Source organism: Hippocampus guttulatus, chromosome 18 (genome assembly GCF_054856545.1).
Source record: "Hippocampus guttulatus isolate MCC_2025c chromosome 18, RoL_Hgut_1.0, whole genome shotgun sequence".
NCBI classification, from domain to species: Eukaryota; Metazoa; Chordata; class Actinopteri; order Syngnathiformes; family Syngnathidae; genus Hippocampus; species Hippocampus guttulatus.
The window spans coordinates 9,381,425-9,403,605 of record NC_141278.1 but is presented as its reverse complement, the minus strand read 5'-3'; the positions used below and the strand labels follow the sequence as shown (position 1 = coordinate 9,403,605).

At 42.6% G+C, this 22,181-nt stretch overlaps 5 protein-coding genes across 7 annotated transcripts; 3 read left to right on the top strand and 2 right to left on the bottom strand.

The window, feature by feature from the left end:
* Positions 1 to 702: 702 nt before the first annotated feature.
* Positions 703 to 9,484, top strand: tmem64 (transmembrane protein 64). Its single transcript, XM_086137613.1, has 3 exons — positions 703 to 1,956; positions 6,323 to 6,478; positions 7,253 to 9,484. Exons 1-3 carry the CDS (start codon positions 1,288 to 1,290, stop codon positions 7,448 to 7,450), a joined length of 1,023 nt encoding a protein of 340 aa, XP_085993739.1. The 5' UTR covers positions 703 to 1,287; the 3' UTR covers positions 7,451 to 9,484.
* An 869-nt stretch (positions 9,485 to 10,353) lies between these two features.
* tdp2b (tyrosyl-DNA phosphodiesterase 2b) lies at positions 10,354 to 13,425 on the bottom strand. Its single transcript, XM_086137612.1, has 6 exons — positions 13,142 to 13,425; positions 12,532 to 12,653; positions 12,217 to 12,372; positions 12,052 to 12,143; positions 11,703 to 11,821; positions 10,354 to 11,076 (listed from the first exon to the last, which is right to left on the bottom strand). The coding sequence occupies exons 1-6, from the start codon at positions 13,271 to 13,273 to the stop codon at positions 10,594 to 10,596; spliced, it is 1,104 nt and encodes a 367-aa protein (XP_085993738.1). The 5' UTR covers positions 13,274 to 13,425; the 3' UTR covers positions 10,354 to 10,593.
* Positions 13,426 to 13,479: 54 nt separating this feature from the next.
* Positions 13,480 to 17,273, top strand: acot13 (acyl-CoA thioesterase 13). 2 transcript variants are annotated; one of them, XR_015103842.1, is made up of 4 exons: positions 13,480 to 13,706; positions 13,787 to 13,971; positions 14,740 to 14,950; positions 16,607 to 17,273. XR_015103842.1 is itself a non-coding variant. In XM_086137617.1 (3 exons), the coding sequence occupies exons 1-3, from the start codon at positions 13,623 to 13,625 to the stop codon at positions 14,897 to 14,899; spliced, it is 429 nt and encodes a 142-aa protein (XP_085993743.1). In that variant the 5' UTR covers positions 13,480 to 13,622; the 3' UTR covers positions 14,900 to 15,730. The 2 variants fall into 2 exon arrangements, 1 of the variants encoding a protein (XP_085993743.1); XM_086137617.1 differs by lacking the exon at positions 16,607 to 17,273 and having other exon boundaries at positions 14,740 to 15,730.
* c18h6orf62 (chromosome 18 C6orf62 homolog) lies at positions 15,328 to 18,691 on the bottom strand. The gene is made up of 5 exons (XM_086137614.1): positions 17,307 to 18,691; positions 17,056 to 17,232; positions 16,657 to 16,782; positions 16,295 to 16,429; positions 15,328 to 16,177 (listed from the first exon to the last, which is right to left on the bottom strand). Exons 1-5 carry the CDS (start codon positions 17,436 to 17,438, stop codon positions 16,052 to 16,054), a joined length of 696 nt encoding a protein of 231 aa, XP_085993740.1. The 5' UTR covers positions 17,439 to 18,691; the 3' UTR covers positions 15,328 to 16,051.
* A 69-nt stretch (positions 18,692 to 18,760) lies between these two features.
* gmnn (geminin DNA replication inhibitor) lies at positions 18,761 to 21,530 on the top strand. 2 transcript variants are annotated; one of them, XM_086137615.1, is made up of 7 exons: positions 18,761 to 18,856; positions 19,066 to 19,150; positions 19,981 to 20,082; positions 20,173 to 20,308; positions 20,378 to 20,460; positions 20,831 to 20,941; positions 21,035 to 21,530. In XM_086137615.1, exons 2-7 carry the CDS (start codon positions 19,082 to 19,084, stop codon positions 21,194 to 21,196), a joined length of 663 nt encoding a protein of 220 aa, XP_085993741.1. In that variant the 5' UTR covers positions 18,761 to 18,856; positions 19,066 to 19,081; the 3' UTR covers positions 21,197 to 21,530. The 2 variants fall into 2 exon arrangements, with proteins under 2 accessions (XP_085993741.1, XP_085993742.1); XM_086137616.1 differs by having other exon boundaries at positions 18,761 to 18,860.
* The last annotated feature ends 651 nt before the right edge of the window (positions 21,531 to 22,181 follow it).

Here is a 22,181-nt window from a genome sequence, read left to right as displayed (position 1 = left end):
CGGGAGCAGGTGATAAACTATGAAATAGCGTCACCTGATGGATGTTTGCGGTGGTACACATATTTTCATCATTATCGTTCCATTTCCTGTCACCCAAATCATTATTAAGCTCGCGGAAAAACAAATGCAACCTCCCGTAAAAACTAGCTACGACCCTAAAACATACATATATACTCGTACGACATAATTAAAATCTGAATGTTTTGACTTATTTTTGGCTTCTTGTTTGATTTACGTTCACATAGAGTACAGACTGGGTCAGAGTACAAATCAGCGTAAATAATAATTAATCAGTGTTAGCACACTGAGTGAAAACGCTGCGGTGCAGTTCCTAGATAACATAAGAGTAAATAAAGCATTATGTAATACAATTATATTTATTTAGGGTGTTCAAGATGCCACGAGCATTTCACCTACAGTACGTGATACATTTTTGGCTCCATGTGGGATTAAAGCTACGTGTCAGTTTGTTTGAATCAACAAACATTTATATTCATATCAAGTGTGTAGTTTGTGACAAAATGAGCGCCGTATAATATTTGCGCGTTTCTTTTGCGTATGTGAGAGTCAGCACGGCTGACGGGGAACGAGAACTCAAAGAAAACAAACGGCACTCGTGGCCAAGTCTCGTGATATCACACGCGAGCGCTGTGATTGGTCCGTCAGGCCAGAGAAGAGGCGGCTTTGTGGTCACGTGCTGGGCAGTTGCTACTTGCTTGGCATCTGGGACACAAACAGCAGCACTTGGAACAACAAGAACAAGTACATGGAGCAGCAACGGCGGCGAAAGACGTTCTCGTGTTGACGACAGGAAAAAAAACCAAAGGATAAAGAGCGTGCTGTGTAGTATTGGAGGGCATTTTGGCGAAATGTCTACGGCGGCGGGGGAACTTTAGCCCTGCGGCGAGCCAGGTATTAGCTAGCCGTGCCGTGATTTAACACGATTAAGCTGGACAGGGTGAGTGTTAACAAACACGTGTCTCCATGTTCCCCCCTAATTTCTTCGTTATTTTCTGCCGTCCAATGATCGTGCCATGATGCCTCGAACGTGTACGGGTCATGGTCCCCGCAGGCGTGATGACGTCACGACCACGCCCCCCAGCACCTGAGATAGTTTTTTTTTTTTTTTTAAATAAACATCAGGACAATTCATGTTTGTTTTTGGCCACGAATTATGTCCGTGAATTCCAGTTTGCATCTAGTATGAATGAAAAAGAAGCCAGCTGGTGAACGGTGACAGGTGGAGTCCCGGCTGGCTGCCGCCCGCTTCCGTTTGGAGGGCCAACAATGTCGCTGTCGGGGTCCCCCCCTGGTGCGCAGCTGCTTTCAAAACTTGCCAAACATGCTGCCGGCAGGGCACATGTGCAGCTCAACCGATGGCTGCACAGGAGCGGTGGTGGTGACGAGTGCGACAAGATGGACATGCTGGCGTGCGGCGGGGACTCAGACGCTGACCCCGAAGTGGCGGGCGGGCTCGGCGGGGAGTCCCGACACCCATGTTTGGTCACCCCCTTCTGCCTGAAAAGCGCCCTCCTGGTGTGCATCCTTACCGGGCTGTGTTTCTCCTCTGTGGCGCTGGTGCGCCAGCACCTGAAGGACCTCCTGCTATGGGTGGAGGGCCTGGACAGCCTGACGGGGGCGCTGCTCTTCGTGGTGGGCTTCATCGGCGTGTCCTTCCCATGCGGCTGGGGCTACATTGTGCTCAACGTGGCGGCCGGCTACCTGTACGGCTTCGTGCTGGGCATGGGGCTGGTCATGGTGGGCGTTCTGATCGGCACCTTCGTGGCGCACCTGGCGTGCAAGCGGCTGCTGACGGACTGGGTGCTGCACAAGGTGGGCAGCAGCGAGCAGCTGAGCGCCGTCATCCGCGTGGTGGAGGGGGGCAGCGGACTCAAAGTTGTGGCCTTAGCGAGACTCACCCCCATTCCCTTTGGACTCCAAAATGCAGTTTTCTCTGTGAGTAGCCCCAACCCAGCTTGATTTCTATGGTGCATTTTATACACGAGGTGGTTCAATATGCTTCATGTAGTTACGAAACAACATTTAAATGCAAAAGACAACCTACAAAGGAAAAGGATTGAAGACATTAAAAAAGATAAGATTTTAAGACATTTCAAGGCAAACTAGAGGAATAACAAGTAGTTTATGAAGATGACTAAAAGCAGCTATAAATACTTTATTGTTGTAAAAATTTATAAATATATATATATATATATATATTTGTAGTCGTTTCAGATTTTTTTGGGATGGACAATTTCAGAAGTGCAATAATAATTGCTTATCAAATTAAAAACTCATTCAGTACCAGCCAATTCTAGACCCCATTTAAAAAATAATTTTTTTACCCTAATCTTGGAAAAATTAAAAAAAATAAGTATCTGGTGTTGAACGTGTGGTGTGTGAAAAGACATTTTTGTTTTGTTAAGCGCTTTGTTACAGCTGCCGCTGTTGTGAAAGCGCTATATAAATCAGCATGTATTGTATTCGGAGGTAATGGGTTAATTGGTCTATTTTGAGTCAGGCAAGGGATCTAAAAAAAAAAAAAGCAATGAGTGTTTATTCATGAGAATCTTCTGAGAATCCCAATTCACAACTGGACTCTTGAAACCTGACGACTTGATTGTCACCATCGCCATTTCTTATCGCCGTATCACTTTCCCGCTCCTGATGACCTTCATCCATAACGTGATTAATGGACACTCACTGATTGATGCCTTCCAATCAAACTCCAAAAGCCAATGCTTTGATGTTCCTTTGGTGTGGCAGTAAATGAAAAATACAGAAAATATTTGTTGGGGGACTGAAGAATCTGAATGTAGGCAGAATCCTCCAGGGCAAGACTGCTGCTGTCATCGCTTTCTCCGATTTCAGCACAATGTACAGCAGCGCACATGCAGTGTGTGCTTGTCTTTCATTTGCCCTTTTTTACAAGGCTGACTCCTGTAAATAAGCAATGCCTCAAGTTCTGATAGTAGCCCTCACAAGCCACAAGATAGATGGACAGGTTTTTGCCCGCTGTTTTCGAGTTTAATTTCGAGATCTTCGCCGATGGCAGTAAACGAGCCAACGAAATATAAACGTCCATTACCGTGGATGGGTCAGTGATGTGATAAATATGAACCACGTTGATTTGTGCACAAGATGTTCAGAGTTGAGGAAATGTGATGTTGGCGTTTCCCTCCCCAGGGTGCAATTCAAAAGTCACAAGACGTTGTTGGGGGGCCGGGGGGGCTTTCTTTCCCCTGCGTGTTCGTTGAATTTCGGACCAGGAGAATGTTGGTTCTTCAAATACAGGCTGGATTCGATGAACAGTTTCTTCGAAGCTTTTAATAACAGAATATTCCGGGCACCCGCGGTTTACAGACAATGGCTGCCTGTCACGAGTGCGAAGCAGGAAGAGATTCACATCATTTTTTATATCATCAGAAGGTCACACCAAACCTCAAGGTGTGACATCGTAACTTTCGTTTCTCCTAAACCGATTCTCAGCTTGTATCAACTAGCGCATTCTAATGTTTGTGCGTCTCCAGCAGGGAGTATTCCAATTTTAAATGATGCCAAGCTACGCTGCGGGCATGGGAAAGTTATACAGCATGACTGACACACTTCAACGTGGTGCAGGGAGGATTTCCTCAAGCTGTCGATAACACGGTCGGAACAAGTGATAGCAACCTGTAACTGAAGGTGGTCCTCTGCCTCCAGATAGCGCCGTACAACAACCATCGTCTGCTCTCACACAACCACCATTTTACAGTATTTTTAAAAATCAAAGTCACTGAGGAGCGACTAAATCATTGATTGGCGTTAGAGATCATGAGTGTTCACCGTGGGTTTAAAGTCCCCCCCCTCCCACACCCTTTGTCGCTTCAGGAAAATATCTGGCGTGAAACAAATGAACCCGGCGCAGAAACATTCCGAAGAGGACAGAGCAGTGAGCATGAAAGCCATTCGGAGCTCGCAGCTCCAAGGAGTCGACAGTCGGGGCCCCGGGGCAGCGACAGCGAAGCGCACTAACAACTCACTCGTCCAGTAATCACGCGCTGTCAATGATTGTACTGGGCTCAATCACGTAGAAAAACAAGAAAGACTTGTTTGTCTGCTCGGCTTAGTCGTTCTCTGGGAGTGCTTGACGTGACATAACTGTAATATTCCAAGTCTTAGTTGGATCGGGCAGATGGTTTTTCGTTCCGCCTCAACGGGTTAGGTAGCTTCTGTTCGTCGCTGTACTTTTGTCACAGCTGGTGAGTTGTTGCTCCAGGCTCAAAGGTTGGCCCCAGCGCATTCCACCTGAAGCCACAGTTAAAAAAACAACAACACAAAACTCGGCGCCGCTCATCCTTTGAGCTTATTGATCAAACAGAGCATTAGCGGTCCTCTCACGCATCAACTTTTGGTTTCGAAACTTTTGAAAATGAGACATTTGTACTGGTGGAGTTTGAAAACAAAAGAAGTGGGAGGAATAGTTTGCACGCATCGCCGTGCATGACGATGGGAGAATAAATACGCTTTGGCACATCGGGGCATCTCGGAGCAATCGCGTGGCGCCTGCTTGCTGCTGTCAGCCACAGTGGAGTCCCAAGGTCACACACACACACACACACAGACATGTGTCATCACTTCATCAAGTCCCCCCGCTCTCGGCTGGAGTTCAACTCTGATACGAGCTGGACTTTACCCGACATGTCGCCAGAGAGCAAATGCTACGTTTTTGATAGCCCACCATTTTATTAACGGAGACCTTGGATGCTTTTGAGTCTTTACCCTCACGCTCCGCCCATGCACATCAGTGTAACTTCAAAACGTAACACTGCCCCTTTTTGTTACAAGAAACGCATCAACTATGAACTGTGCGCAAGCCATCTTTTAAAAATGGTTTCTTTTCTTAATTCACTGGTATCCCATTTAAAATAGCATCTTTGACGTCTATAGACGTCAATGGCAGTGAATGAGTTTGGTCGTGAGCCACGTGAGCGTCAGCTGCCCGTCCCGGTCTTAATCATTAGAGTGTTGTAAGGCTGGGCGAGATCCTTTCCCACACCCACCTGCTGAAAAACTTGCTTGGCAAATATACTGCGAAAAAAAAATACTTATTCTATAGTAGAATTATTAAATAGTATTTTCCGCACTATAAGGCGCACCGAAAAGCCTTCCATTTTCTTAACAGCTCACGCCGCGCCTTAAAATCCGCTGTGCCTTGTGTATGGTCATTACGGTAATACGCCGACCCCAAAATGGCTCCTTGCTGGAGACATGCTTGCAATGTTATAACTTGATGTTGGTTCAGTGAACTGTGTCGCTGCTATGTTCAATAAGTTTTTGTTGCAGCTCTCAAAAAAAGGAGAGCTGTGGTGTTGTTTTTTTAAAACGCACACTTTATTATTCATGGTTTTCACAGTCTCAACAAATACAGGTACGTCTTTGTCCATCTCCGTGCCTTCTCTTTTGGGGTTCGACTCGAGAGGTGTTCATGACCGCCTCGGAAAAATGTAAATGAACGATTCCTTCAATAAAACTACGAAAATTGAAAATAATGCATCAAAACAGAAAATCATGCGAGGAAATCACAAAATAAATTCTATAGCCCCACTACAGAATTTATTTCGTGATTTCCTCTTTTGTGAATACAGTTCACGACAAAGGAATAAATAACAAACACTTCTGAGACAGTCCAGCCTTCTCCAATTTACTGACATCTGATCGTTATGTGGCTTCTACACTCAAGGAAATGCCAAAATAAATTATGTCGGGGGGCTATAGAATTTATTTAGTGATTTTCTGTTTTGATGCATTACTGTATTTTCAATTTTCGTAGTTTCACTGAAGTAATCGTTAATTTACGTCTTTTGGAGGCGGTCATGAACGCCTCTCGAGTCTGTGACGGAAGAAGAGAAGGCACGGAGACGGACAAAGATGTACCTGTAGCTTCATCTAGTGGATGCATTGTAGATTGTGCCTTATAGTCCAGTGCATGCAATATATGAAAAAAATTACAAAATAGGCCATTCATTGAAGGTGCGCCTCATAATCCAGTGCGCCTTTTAGTGCGGAAAATACGGTATATAATAATAAAAGGAACACTTGCAGGTGCATTGTGCTGTTTCGGCGTTCCCTTTATTTTTTGGAGCTGTTTATAATACATTCAAAGAGATGCTGTCAAGATGACATGCTAACCCCAGGATAGGTCAACAGTCTTGCTTTCTATGCATACTTACGGTCAAACCAAATTTGAACCCTGTTCGCTTGTTGTCCAGGAGATGTGACCCTGCCCTGCTTTTAATCAAAACCTGATTGTTTGGAATGTCGTCATTTGTGTGCTTTCCAGATCACTGACGTGTCCTTGCCAAACTACCTGGTGGCGTCCTCGGTGGGCCTGCTGCCCACCCAGCTCCTCAACTCCTACTTGGGCAGCACGCTGCGCACCATGGAGGATGTCATCGCCGAGCAGAGCGTGAGCGGCTACTTCGTCTTTGGTCTGCAGGTTGGTGTTGTCCTCAAATCACACAAAATAGTAACATTTTGTGGCATTTAGTCTTGAATTATGTATTCAGTCAACTTTTCCGTCGGGAACAAGTGTCCAAATGCTCCTGAAAATGCAAACGTTTTTAGTTTTTTCAAATTTTAGCCTAGGAAGTGAACCCGAGTTTGTTTGGGTTCAAGACCTTCAAAAACTGTTCTCCAATTGCCGTATCCGGTGAAACAAAGAATTAATAAATAAAATCCACAATCTAGCAATCGCGTCAAATTTTACAATTCGTTCTACTCCCCTGACACCATTTAAACACATTCAAACTCAAGTTGTACACTTAAATTAATAAAAGACATTTAACTCATTCGGTAACAGCCAATTCTGGACCAAGTCTGAAAAGACGTTTAAAAACGTCTTTGGGAGTGAATGAGTTCAAAGTATTCGTTATATATCGTCACTTTCAGGAAATGAAAAGAATTGTAATGACGCCACACCTGCAGCGGCTCCTCGTTACTTGATACTTGATTTGCTTGTACAGTTCTCGAAATAATGGATGAAATTCGTCACCCTCCCAATTGACGTTTACTGTGAAACTGCCTCATACATAAAGAAACCTCAAAATGTTAAACCAATCAATCTCAACATGAAAGCCTGCTAGCTTAATGCTGACGTATAATGTGAAATGTTATACACGGGCTAATGGTAATTAGCATCAATGTTCCTGGACAAGTGTAGCTCACCAAATTGGTGTCGAAATCTTAATTTATCGTACTCCCATCTTTTCAGATCGTGATCAGCATCGGCCTGATGTTCTACGTGGTGCACCGCGCTCAGGTAGAGCTCAACGCCGCCATTGCCGCCTGCCAGATGGAGTTCCGATCGTCGCACACAAACGGTTTGTCGTCGTCGTCCTCGAACCACGTCGGATTCACGTACTGCGGCAAACGTTTGGCGGCGGCGGCGGCTATCGTCAACGTGGTGTGACCTTCCTTGGCCCGCCGCTGGCACGGACAAATGCCGTTGGACTTTGCACCCGGAGGAAGAAATGCGCGGTAGGTTTTTTTTTTTTCTAAGGGGGGGTTAACGATGAAGGGACCTCAAGAGATGTCAACGAAATAACACTTTGAATGTCAACTTGATTTGTTTTTAAGTGTCAAAACAAATGGCCACCTATGCACCTTCTTTCCTATGTCGTCAGGCTCGCTTTGTGTCGTCAACTGAAAACAAAACGTAATCACGAGACCAGTATTTTACGTAATCCTAATAATAATAACAAGGGCATTGTTCATATTTTGTGACTTTGTAGTTGAGTGCTTTTGAGTTAAGTGTCTTACTTTTGGGACGGCGACTCTTGGTTGAGACAGAAAACTCAGGAATGTTGGAAGTGTGCAAAAAGAAACCTTTCCGGTAAATATTTTTGAACATTTAAAAAAAAAACGGTTCATTTTAACGTCTAAGATGAGATTCCTTTCCTTTTTTAAAGAGTGCAGTTCATTCCAGAATGTTGGTGGGAATGTCGGTAACTAAGCTAAAGGGAATAAAACGTTTTTGTTTTTTTTAATGTGCCATCATTTGTTTACATATTTTCTAAATGTGAAGTGACTGAACCCGTGCAGGCTCTGCACGCATTTACAGTAGAAGGAACTGCAAGATCTCCACTTGCTGATGATATCAAGTTTGGGCCTGGAAGAAAGAAAAAAAACTCCAAAGGAGTTTTAGGACCATCATAAAATTATGAGAATAAAGTCAAAGAATGTAGCTGTGATTACGAGAATGAAGTCTTTGTAGGAAAAAGCAACTCGGCAAGAACATTGTAATATCATGAATAAAGTTGTACATTTAAACGAGAAGCCTCATAATATTGTGAGAGCAAAGTTGTAGTTTTACCAGAAACTTTACAGGAGTTAATAGTTTGTCGTTTTAGTCGAGAATTTTATGCGCGAACCGTGAGGGGAAACGTCAAGCTGGTAATTCACAAGGACAAAAATCGTACTACTTCAAGTTTTATACTCATTTAAAAAAAATCGTAAAATTGAATATTTCATAAATGTACGTGTGGAGAAAAAAAAGTCAAATGTAACAAAAAAACGATGACTTCTTAGGACTTTGATCTCAAGGTCATGAGTTCTGACATTTTATTTCCGTTCCACTCTGATATTGCTTCTTTGGGGGGGGGGTGAGGGGTTGAGGACTGGAAGTTACTGCGTTTACCTCAATACCCTCACATCTTGACATATTTTATTTCATTTTGTGGTACTGACAAAACGCTGACAATCAACACGGGCACTTCAAAAAATGAAGAAATGAATGTGCAAATACGTTTTCCCCTCCCCTCAATTATTCATGTTTTGACATGATCGCAAAGTGGTGTAGATGACACACAAGGGCTCCTCCATGACATATCCATCTTTTATTTTGACGCTTTTATTTATGATTGCTCGCTGGTTGAGGCGGGCCACGCCTGTCTTGACGTTAGCAATAATATTTCACAAAGCCTCATGCAAAAAAAAAAAAAAAAAAGTTAGACAATGATTTCATAAAACGAATTGTGGAGGGTGCCCACATTCCCGAGTTTGCTTTTGCCTTGTTTACGTCCCGCTCCCAAATGAATATTAGAGCCGTGTGATGATGTCACAACACCTTGTGATTAGCATGCACAGGAGAAAAAAACAAACATGTATTTATGACTTTTAACTGACAAGTACAAAGTATTTGATTTTTGGTGGTATTGATGCAAAACAAAAAATTGGAAGGGGGGAGTGGGGACTGTCTGGAAATCGACTTAGTTATGCAACAAGTGACTCAAAGGGAAGACGAGGCTTCCCTGGTCGGTATTAAGTGCATTACTGTACACACATGCTGTATTTTCTTCTACACACACACACACACACACACAATTTGACAGTGCATAAATATACAGCACATACATATATACGCGGATATCGATGCATAGTTTGACGCTTTGTTCAGTGTTATTTATGAGACAGAGAAAGATAATTAAAATGGCTTTTATTACAACCTGCTTGACTTGTTTTTTTTTTCTTCCCTTGCTGGCATTCAATTATATATTTTGGAACCTGCCAACTGGCCCTGCCCTTTTTTTCCGCCATGCGGGCACAGCAGAAAGAAAAATGGCAAAAAAAAAAAGAAAAAAAGAATTTACAATAGTTGTAATTTTACAAGTTATTCATTTATGCAATGTTTTTTACCTTTACAGTATAAAGGTATGATTTAATAAGGCAAAACAATGGCGAAAAGATCAGATTTTGTTAGAAAAGATAATGCGGGGGGGACTTGTAATTGTGAGTAAAATAAGTTATTTTAAGAAGAAAAAAGTACAAAAACTTTGTGGAAAAAAGTTGGAATTACAAAAAAATGTTTTTTGAGAATTTGCAGATTTGCACAAAGTACAAAAAAAAAGATAAAAATGAAGATAGAAATTATGATTTTAAAAAGCACTTGTTGGGTTGTAATACTCAGTGAGAAATTATTTTTACAAAAAAAGTGCAAATACATTTTGAACAGGTGCAATTTTGCAAAGAAAAAATATTTTTGAGAAGTTGCTGTTTTCCTCAAATTATGAAAATGAGAAAACAAGCGAATATGTAATTTTACAAGAATATAGAAATTGTTAATATATACTGTATATATTTTTTACAAGAAACAATGAATGGGAAAATGTTCTGTTACAAGAAAAAGACAGAATTGTAAATTGTTACCTTGCGAGACCAATTTGTAATTTTACAAGAAACAAAGCACACAAACAAGAATATTAATTTTAAGCTTTTTGTTTTACAAGGAAAAAAAGTTAAAATTTGAGAAAAGAAATTTGAGGAAGGAGATCATTTGAGAAAGTGGCGATTTTGTAAGTTTACAAGCAAAAACAATGTTATCAAAACATTTATTGTGGATTCAAAAATACAACTATATAAAATTACAAAAAAGAGCAGCGAGTAAGCCTTCAACATTCGAATTTGACACTGTGGCGTCCTCTGGTGGTCATATTCTAATATGACACTTTCCCAGCGGGTCAAAACAACAGCCATTAATGCGAACCAGTACTAATCCAACAATTGATTCCGTAACGATGTGCAGAAAAAGCAGCGGAAACGAAGGCAACGTTGAGCTTATTTTGGGCGGGTGACGTCATCTGCGGTGGTGGTGGTGGTGAAGTCGCAGTAGATCCCCCAGTGGTCGCTGGTGAAGCGGCCGCAGTCCAGCTTCTCCAAGCCCACCAGCGCCATGTGGTCGGGCACCAGGCGGGGCGCGTTGGGTCGGCACGCCGGCCGCAGGTAGATGCGGTCGAAGCGGCAGCGGCTGACGTAGCGCACGCTCTTGTTGGAGTTGGCGCGGGTGTCCCACGTGTAGCGGCAGTGCTCCCGGCTTCCCAGGCGCTCCCACACGTCGCACACGGCAGGGGGCAGGCCCACCGCTGTCACCTCGAAGTCGCGCAGGTTGGTGTCGCCGGCGAACACCACGCTGACATCGTCGGGCGCCTCGCGCATCCGTCGCATCACCTCGCGCAGCTGTGTCATGCGCTCGCCAGAATGCTCCTTGCAGCTTTCCAGGTGAGACGTCATCAGCCACACCGTAGCGCCCCTCAGTGTCACCTAACGACAAGGAAAAGTCCTCAATTTGGGGAAAGTTTAACTTGATTCTGATTAAACTCATTTCCCCCCAAAATGACCAAAAAAAAAAAAAAAAAAGAAAACAGAAATGACTTTGTTGGTTAAAATTTACATTTTCTCTCTTGTGGAATGACGAGAGAACCCAATATTTTTTTTTCTAAATTCGATTTTCTTCTGAAATGAACAAAGCTAAATTTTCCTCAAATGACAAAAACAAAGAAATAACATTTTCTCTTTTGTGGAATGATGGACCATTTTTTTTCGGGGGCAATGTTATTATTTTCCTTTGGAAGAAATTGCCAAAATGTACATTTTTCCTAAAATGAACTTTGCTTTAGCCTGATTGAGCTTTTTGAAAAAGGACCCCCCCAAAAAAATCTTTTTTTTGTAAATGAACATTTGTCCTCTTAAGAAATTTGTAAAACTGCAAAAAAATGAAAAATGAACATTTTATAACAAAAGTCTCAAAGCTCGACTTCTTGTGAAATCATCAGAATCATTTTTAAAAATAGAATTCAAATATTATTCTAAAATGAATTTTTTTTCCCCCCCCTTTAAAGTGAACATTTTCTTGACACGAAATTCTGTCCCGTTTGAAATAAGTGCACCTGCGCCATGAGCAGATTCCTCATCATCTTAGTGGTGGGGTAAGCCACGATTTGGCTTTCCAGCAGCTTGACACGTGTCTTCTTCAGCATCATGCCGGTGAAGTAGCCATCTTCGCCCCCTGCTCAAAAACAAAACATCAAATGAGCTACTGAGAACAAGGATGGGATAACTCATATGACATCAAATGGAAAAATCAAGATTTTGTTCACTATTTGTGGCACCTGGCATGTTTGCTTATTCCTGAGGCCAACATCCCAAAAAATGAAACTCGTATGTTGATAAATAACTCAGTTGTATAATTTATCATCTTTCATGAACAGACTTATGAATTCCCATAGTGCATTTCACCTTGAATGATCGTGTAGCTGATGGCGCGTTTCTTCAAATACTGCACATAGGGCGGAATGAGCTCTTGCAGGAACACCACGTCAGGAGTGTATCTATGTGGGGTGGGGTGACATTATAAAATATGTCAGATGCAAAGAAAAACGATGCGTGTCAAAGGTGTCTTACTCTGCCAAGTAGGAGCACAAGCCTCGAGCGCGCTCAAGCAGTTTCTCTGTGTCCAGACCATCCACGTTCCATGAGATTATCGTCAATCCTGAGCCGCCGTCATCATCCTTCGTGGATTGACGGGATGAGTCGGGACTGTCTGTCGTTAAGTCGATGCTGCAATTCGTTCGATGGCGATCACATAGTAAGGCAGGAAGGTGCTTTGCACATAATGTGATAAAGTTGTAATTTACATTTTGTTTGCATGGGTCACTTCAGTTTTTGACAAAAAATAAACAATGTGTGATCTTGTTTTTGTTTGTTTTTCGTACCGACCTTTCTGCAACAGGAGCTTTCTTCTCCACTTTGTGTTCCTTGGTTGAAGGCTCCTGCTTTGAGATCCACTCAGCTTCAAACACTTTCTCCATGTCGGCCTCGAAGAAAGAGTTCAGCGCTCTCTAGGCGAGGAGAGAGAAGTTGGTTTGACTAACGTTGGGGGGGGAAAGGGACCTTCTTTCCTCCGAGTGTTCGTTGAATTTCGGATGGTGAGAATGTTGGTTATCCAAATACAGGCTGGAGACTATGAACAGCCTTCGAAGGGTTTATTTGCAGAATATTCCGGGCAGCCGCGGTTTACAGACAATGTCTGAATCACGAGTGCAGAGAAACAAGGGATTCACAACCTCTTTATATCATCAGAAGGGCGGTATCGAAACTTTATGGTGAGGCATCAGGACTTTCGTTTCTACTAAACCGATCCTTATCATCCCTACGGCTATCTGCTGAGGTAATGTGCTTCAAGGACATATCTGGCTACAAAACGGTGTTTCATTGCGGACATGAGAATGTTAATACTTGCATGACTAAATATGGGTAGAATACACAATTCACTTAACGACAGATTTGAAACGAAATCTGAATCACCAAATCCCGATGTGTACCAGACCTGTACGTTCCAGTCGTTCTCCGCCAGGTAGAACTGCGCCACGCCGCAATCGGTGCCCGCCACGCCGGCAAACTCTTCGCACAGGCGAGTTCGGCTCACTTCCACATCTTCGGCGTCTGACGTCGAAGCCATGCTGTAAAAAAACTCATAAAAATATAAACATTGACCTTGTTGTTTACGTTAGCAGGCTCGTGTTCCGGTGAAATACTTCCGGAGGTTTTTAGCTTTGAGTTCCGAGCATGAATGTGACGAGCGTTCTGGTTCGGAAACTGTTGATTTTGATAAATGTGTTGTTAATTATTTTAATTTTGGGTCAGTATTTGTGATTCGTCACTCATATGTAATGTTTTATTTGTCAATCATTTGACCAATTTCTCAGTCCTGTTTCGCTACGGAAATATTTGATGCCGAACAACTTCCGGATTTCGTTTGACATTGCGAGTACCTGTAGTTTTTAATTTTGTTCTTTAATTTCGCTTGCATGGCGTCACTGTCTTTAAATACGCTAAAACAAATTATGCGAGCTATGAAAGACAAACCAGGCTTCGACAGAGTAATCGGCAATGTGAGTAATTTGTCATGTCAACATCAATGAAACTATCTGAGTCGGGTGTGCAGAAGTTGAGGTGCTCATGTCTTGTTCAGGTGGCGGTGGTCTCTGTGGCGCCGGGCAAGGTGGTGTGCGAGATGCGTGTGGCCGAGGAGCACACCAACGGCTTCGGGACGCTGCACGGCGGCCTCACCGCTACACTGGTGGACGTCATCTCCACCATGGCCATCATGTCCAGCGACAGGGGGGCGCCCGGAGTCAGCGTCGACATGAACGTCACGTAAGCTTCTGTTTCAACAATTTTGAATGCATTATACAAAAACAAACGAACAACAACAAAAAAGAAGTCCAAGGGGTTTGGGTGTCTGTTTTTTAAAATTAATGGATTCATTCGTGGTGGCTATTTTTTTATGTTGTCCCAGAATGGCGTTTCAGTGTTTTATTTTATTATATTCATTATTATTTATTTTATTATAATTATTATATGGGCGGGTTGTATGTCCTGATTAAGTTTTTTTCTGGTGATTTTTTTAAATCGTATTAATTTTTCTTTATAAAAAAAGGTGTCATTTAGAATGTTTAACAATCTAAATTTCTCATTCAATTTTTATTTCCGCCTATATTTCCTCCTTCATGAAGTGTATTTACAATTTATAAAATGGATTGTTTTACTCAATTTTTTTTTGTTTTGTAATGTTTTGGGGTGGAATGCAAAATGTCACCTCCAAAATTTTCATGACACTCACTTTCAATTTTATTTCACTGAAATGTAGAATTTGTACTTTTTGTTTTCCCTCCTCAAATTTCGATTTATTTTTTGTTAATCTTATTCATGCTATTTTTATCACACAATTATTTTTTTACCCATACATGTGAAATTAGTAATTAAAACTGTTGTTTAAAATATTCATGTAAAATTATCTTTGTACTTGTACATTTTTTTCTCCCAATTGTTTTCCATGTCAAATTTAGAAATCTTCCTGTCAAATTTGCCATTTGTGTCTACCTCGTAAAAGGAGCTGATTTTTCCTTGTATGCATTTGTGTAGCTACATGAATGCGGCCAAGGTGGGCGAGGACGTGCTGATCACGGCTCAGGTACTGAAGGAAGGGCGCACGTTGGCGTTCTCCACCGTCGACTTGACCAGCAAGGCCACAGGAAAGTTGATTGCGCAGGGACGGCACACCAAATACCTCGGCAGCAGCTAAACGTGTCCACATTTGCATTCCCTCTTCAGTGCCAGAGGACATGTAGAACACGTATGATAACTTTTATTATTTTGCCTTCATTCTCACATTAAATTGTCTTTGTTTCACTTTATTTTGTAATACTATTTTATGCCTTAAAATAATCCTAACAGCTACAAATATTTTTATTCCAGTAGTTTTTTTTAACCCCTAGAATTATTTTTTTATGAAATTCTCTCAATAGTTAAAAAATGTCACCTATTTAAAAAGTTCAAACTTCTGTCTGAAATTGGAAATCAGAAAAATGCTCAAAGTGATTACAAAACATTTTAAAAAGCCCCATTCAGTAATTTTGGTTTATTTTCTGGCTCCGGTGAGATTTTTGCATGGCAGGCCGCAGAGTCAGTTGTGCAATAACATTAAAAAGAAAAACAAAGTGCAGACAAGTGTTGCGTTGACAATTTGTATTGATATATGCTCAGCAGTATTGATCAACAGAAGAAAAAAAAAAGCCTCAAACCTTCAACTGGACACACTTGAGTCATGAAAATGAAAAAAAAAATCTTTGACAAGCAATTGGATCCAATCAAAACAGAAAATGTTAGTTTGCTTTAGTTAGGTGCACTATTGTTATTCTCATTGGTGAAGTAGCCCACATCCCAAATCAAACATCAGTAGTAATTCAAGCGTAACATAACCCCCCCACCCCAAAAAAGTGAAATTGAGTCCAGCAAAGAAGCGATAACGGCACATGTGATTGAACTGAACGTCTTACTGTCCGTGGTGTTATTACAATTGTGTTACACCCCAATGTTGTTTTTCCCGGAAATGACAAATAAACAAGACATAACACCTCTTTCTCCTGTGACAACAAGGATTAAACGACATGTCCGTATTTCTCTCTCCCTCTTCCAACATAAAAGAGTTCCCGCCTGCCGCCGTGACGGCCACAGCGACCTATCACTCCAAATCAATGTTCGTGCAGGTTGACGGAAAACAAAATGGATGACCGAGCGGGAATGGGGCGTGGAGGGTGGGAGGTCTAGGGAGAGAGGACGAGGAAGAAGAGGGGGAGAATGAGAACATCAAAATGGCTTCTGAAGGCAGGACAGAGAGGGATGGAGGATTGGGAGGTGGGGGGGGGGGGGGCATTTCCCCCGCTTGGGAAGAAGCCTAGTCGGGCATGTAAGGTCTGAGGTGGTCCTCAACGTCGCCCATGCCCCAGCAAGTCAGCTGGTCCTGGGGGAGGTGCAAGCACAGGCTGCACAGCTTCAGCACCGTCGCCTTGCTTTTAACACCCTGCAAACACACAAAATCGAGAATTAAGATGTGCGGCATTAAAACACGTGGCTCAATCTAGATTAACACCCCCCACCCCCGATAAAAATTGGAAGCTTCGCGGTGGTAGTAGCTGACCTGTAGGTGGTGTCGGTCCATGAAGAGAAAGACTGACTGTGCGGGGTTGTTCATGATCAGTCCAGCTTTGTCCTTGCGAGTGAGCGCGTGCAAGCACTGCTTCTCGTAGTCGCCGTGCTGGAACTCAAACTTGGCCTGAAATAACGAGTTGCCTTGAGAAGCGCCCGCACACTGACGTGGCATCCATAATTCACATTTAACAAGTATGTGGGAACCACCCCCCCCCTAAAAAAATGCCATGAATTGTTTTGTCAAAATTTTACAACTTGACCCTCAGAATATTCAAAACTTGTTTCCCGGGGGTAATCTTAGGACGTTCCAGCGCATCCCTGCTGCCACTGCTCCGCGTGTCAGGTTCTGACCTGAATGGGCCTGAAAGGCTCATCGTCGGCTCCCTTCCATCTGGAGAAGAGCAGACAGACGATCTTCTCGATGTCGTTGCGTGGCCAAAGGATGAAGTCCATCTCCTGCGTGCAGCCAATCACATCCTGCAATAGAGTGAAAACCCCATCGCTGCATCACTGCATGTTTTTCTCCAAAGTATGCAGCCAGGTCCAAATTTGGAAAGAACTAAAACGGGTAAGAGCCAACTGGTATTATGTTCTTTGATGGATCACAAAGTTGCGTATATCATCAGAGTTCAAAATATTTAAACGGGCAATTATAGGGGGTGTTGAAGATTTGAACATTTTTTTCAAATTGGCACCCTAGCTTGGTTAAGAACCCCTGCCAATAGTTGGTTCACTCTAGTGTGAGCGTACCCTTCGCATGGACTGGTATCGGGGGGCATGGAGCTGCACCACATCCTTGTGCAGGAGCTCTATAGAACTCTCCAGGGAGTAGCGAGAATCTCGCACGCCTCGCAGGATGTCGTCCTCGTAGTTGTTCGTCATCACTGGCACCACTTCGGCCACCTCGAAGAGCGCCGACTTTTTTTTCTGTGAGAACAGCCAAATAAACAGGTGAAGTTGAGATCAAACATTTGGACGTTTTTTGTTGTACACCCACAGACCTTGTCCTTGAAAACAAAGGCGATGTAAATCTTGAAATCGAACTGATCGGCCAATGATTCCCGTTTCTTCCGCAGCTGAGCGCGGAGACGATTTCTGGTTTGGTTTCGTCGCGTGGTTGGATCCCCCATCATAAGATGCGATGTGTCAACTTTCCTTTTTGACCTGCTCGCTCTATTAATTTTTTTGAGGTTGCGCTTATAGTCGATGGCGCGCTGACCAAGTTCGTGAACTAGCCACTCTACAACTAAAAACTGAAACAGGTCTTCGTACCAAACACCATATCAAGTCATTTTAACAATTTTTTGGTTTGTATTTTGCAAGGTGGCGGGTTGGGAGATACGATAAAGACTACATCTCCTTGTTTTTTGTTCATGAACCCATCATTTTAAGACGCAAACCCCACTGTCAACCGGTTTTCGGCAGATTTGTAAACAAAAACGAGAGCAAAAATGTGGCTGTTAATTAGTAGTAGTTTAACTTCCTGCAATAAAGACCCATAGCGGCGCTAGGTGAAAGCGAGGACTAGCGGGCTAATATTCGGTGGTGGGTTCAGAGTCTTTTATCCATGGCTGAATGTGCTGGACCGGGAATACGGACGAGCATGGCGGGGAGACGTTGGCACATATGGAAGAGGAACGAAAAGACGACGAAGGTTGTTTTGACATTTTCCTCGCCGCTTTGTGGCTCGCGGCCTACTTGCTCCTGGTAGTCGTAGTGCTGCTGGTGGTCATCGTCTATTTTTAGCACTCTAGCTAAGTCGAGCTAGCAGGCTAACCGTTGACTACACAGCGATCAAAGCTACATTTTATCTGATTAGGGGGCCGAGTGACTTTTTTTTAAGGAAGGGGAAAGCTTCTCTGTTACGACTCGATCATCTTTCCTTACATGTCTTCGCCAGTGTTGCGCGATGCTAAAAGGCTAACAGGCAGCTAGCGCGTGAGCTCGGCATTTTGTTTCTTCGGTCAAGCTAGGTTCAGTTGGCGTCATCAAAACTCCCGTACGGCTTCTCTTATTTTACACGGTTAACTAAAATAACCACCGTCCTGCCTCGCGTTTTAATAGCTGGTAAGTTTGGCGGTTGTGGATCTTTTCTTCCGTCTGTCGGTCGATCGTCGCCCTTAAGTGCTGCCGCATGCCATGTCAAGATAAATCGACGGTCCAGCTGGAGTCCCCCGTTCTTTCAGTCGACGTGCGGCGCGGTCTGTCTCCCGGCGGCGGGCCCATTATTTCGCGTCCAGCGGTTTTCTTTTTGTCCCACACACTCGGTACGTCGATCTTTTCCCGTCGGTTCGAATTATGACTGTGACGAAAAACAACAAGCTTCGCAAAGCCCTCCTGTGTCGGAAAGCTTCTCCAAAATGGCAGGTCCGACGGCCACGTGACGTTTGTTTGGCGCGTCACGTCTACGACACAAGGTGACGGACATGCGGGGGTGCGGTTACCAAAGTCGTCGGTCGTCATGTGATCAGACACGGAAGTATTTAACCGAGTGGCGCGATATTTTCCGAAAACGAAATTCTTCATTGCTGACCATCTTCTCTCATTAGCAGTAAGTAAGTCGACCCCCCAATAAACGTTCGCGTGATACAATTAAAACCACTCTGTCGTCGCTCGTTACCTGATTGTAGTATTGCCAGCTGGCGTTAACGTCATTCCAGTTTGGCGCTAGCTTTGCTAGGCTAGCATGCGCGACGAAACTGCCGACATTTTGTCCGCTTTATTACACATTTTAAACCCGCAATGTCCTTTTCACATCAGCCTTGAGGTCGACAAGATGAGTTGCGGTGCCAAAGCAAGACGGGGCCAAGCCAAGAACAATGAGAACGCTAAAGTGAACCTCAAGGTGAGGAAAAACGCTACACATTCTTTTTTTTTTAAGGTGTAAGTGCTGCAGAAGCTGTGTAAACTACATAAAACTGCAACAAAATGGCGCCGAAGATGGCTGCTAATTCGTTATATGGAATTCTATAGAATTTCGCCTTGAGGGATTAAAATCAGTAGTTATATGGAGTCCAAAATCTTATTAGTAACACCTGTCCTTCAAAGACGTTTACTGCTAGAAATGACTGGCATAAGTCCTTCACGTAACAAACAATGAAACTGTTTGGGGGAAAAAAGAACGATAACTTAAGTTTCTATGTTCATGAAATGTACCCCAGCGGTGTTTGTTTGGAGGATTCCAGATAAACGTCTACTTGCTTTAAAGTGCAATGTAGTGTCAAGGCTCGTTTTCCCCTAACTCAAATCTTAACCGAATGCTCTCGGGGTGCCTTGGAGCAAGTCTTTTATATTCCCTTGTAATATGACTTCCATAAAAATGATCAATAACGTGGGTACCTCCTGAACATAAAATCCATTTTGCTTTTATTGTAAATATTTTTTGAAAGGGGTCATTTTTGTTTTTTCTGGTTTTATTTTATTTTTTGTGAAACTTGTAATTGAGATTTGTGAAGTTATAGATTACATTTTTTACATAAATCTTGCAGAACAAGTCTCTTACAATATTCTCAAGGTTGGAAATGTTTCACTGAAATATAGTTATTCCTCTACAACTATACTCGATGTTTATTTATTAATTAACCACTGCCCCCAGAACATTGTTAAAATGACAGCTTGTACAAAACTACCAACCTCATAGTATTTCAATTTTTAAGACTGATATTATCACTTCAGAGTTTATCTCAAACATCGAAGACCACAATGAGTTCTTCCAGGCCGAAGCTGCAGGTCCTACAGCCCTTGGCCGTCAACAGCGATTTGGGGAAGACCACACAGGTGATTTTTCCACACCCCAACCCCTCCAGCAAATGAGTGTTGTTGTTTTTTTTAAGCCAAAAGGTAAATTTGGCTTTTTTGTCGTTCCAGGGCATCATCCCCAAGCGTAAACAGTGGCTGGCCCAGCCAGATAGAGGCTTGAAAAGGGTAAAGATGGAAGTGAAGTCAACACAGACCGAAAATGTTTCCACTTCAAACAACGAAGCCTACGAGCTCATGATCAAAGGTAAGATGACATTTTGTGTGCTTACAGTAATTCTGAAGCAAACAATTTTTTTTTTGTTTGTTTGTGTAGAAACTCCTCCTCCTGCTTACTGGAAAGAAGTGGCAGAAGAGCGTCGCAAGGCTTTGTTCAATGTTCTCCAGGAGAATGAGAAAGTGAGTTTAAAATGCTGAGGTGCTCGCCTTCTGATGCTCATTTCACCTTTTGATTCACTTTTTTTTGCAATCATTTGGCGCTTGTATTCCCGTTCCAATTAGAACTATAACAACTTTAAAAAGGGAAATGATTGGTGACACATAAGTTTGTGGTGTAAAAATGCATCTAAACTTGTCTCACTTGTATTTTTGGTTCAGAGTTTGATTACGACGGCATTTCATTTAAATTTCCGGAAAATTTTGAAAACTCGGCTCTGAAATGACACTTTGACAGATAATTATTTTTTGATCTTTCCTCACACTCGCATCAACCTCAATTTGTCCTTTGCCTTCTACATTTTTTTCATGAAACAATTTGAAAACTAACCAGCTGCACAAAGATATCGAGGCCAAAAACGAGCAGATCGCTCGACTGAAGAGCGAGAATGACGAACTGCGCGAGCTGGCCGACCACGTACAGTACATGGCTGACATGATTGAGGTATGCACCTCACGCGCTATGGTCGGCAATAATATATTCACGATATAATTGCATGGTTGAGTCACAGCAAAAGCTGCTCGTGTTTCTATCCAGAGGCTGACTGGGAAGGGACCAAACAACCTGGAAGAAATCAAGGGCCTTGCACTGAATGAAGATGAAGATGATGTGGCAAAGGAGGAAGAAGCTGAAACTGATGAGGAAGATGAACCTGACGAGAATGATTGCAGTCCAGGAGAAGCTGAGGAACAAACTTGAGACGGTGAAATAAATCGCCCCCCCCTTTCCATATGAAACAGTTTAGTTGTTGAACTTTTGAAGAGTGGTGTCCTCAGACACGTGTGAGCAAATAATTTTTCATTCCTTTTCATTTCCTTCCCAGCTGCTAGTCTTTGTGAAAGCAATGACTTGTTTTTGTGCATTTGGTGAAAAACGCTTGGATTTTATTTTAAATTTTTATGGGGGGGCAGAGGGGGATCTACATGCCATTTTTAAATGTTTTACGCAATATGTCCAATGTCATGTTTGTAAAATGTTGTACTTTGAACCAGGGAGGTCACAAAGGTATGATTAAAATTGCCATGAGACCGTCTGGATGTATTAACTGTAAAAGCGGCACATCTCCGTCAAAAACTTTTGCTTGCTTCAGCCAAACCCAGCATTGTGAACATAGACAATGATACTTTGCACAGCAAATAGGAACACATTACAAGCCTCTTTCTTGTTGACTGCTGTTGGATACAAAAACACAAGATCCCCTCACCCCCAATGATTTTTTTTGGTGACTTTTTACAAATTTTTTTTTTAATAACCCACATTACCGTGATAATCGTGTAGTTTTATTTTGTGAAGTTTTGAATGTTTGGGGAGGGGGGGTTGCAAGTAAGTTAACTTTTAAGTCACATTTCCAATTCAAAAGGTTATCCACTTGTAATAAGAGTGGACAGTAGATCACAAATGCATTCATACCTTTTCCTCTTGATACATCTTCGGGATTTTACATCTCAAATTCTATTAGAAAACTTAAAAATGGGGCTGAGTGATTGGCTTGACAGAGAATCAAATTATAATTGTTCTTGTGGGGAAGAGAAGTTCCAAATGTTACAATGTCTCTTGATAGTGGTGGGACTGTCCGCAAGTCCAGTCTTGAACACACTTCTAAAACAGAGCTTTAGTGTGTTCAAAAAATGTGTTCCTATGTCTACATCCGTCTCACAGAAAGCACGTGCATGATCTATTTTAA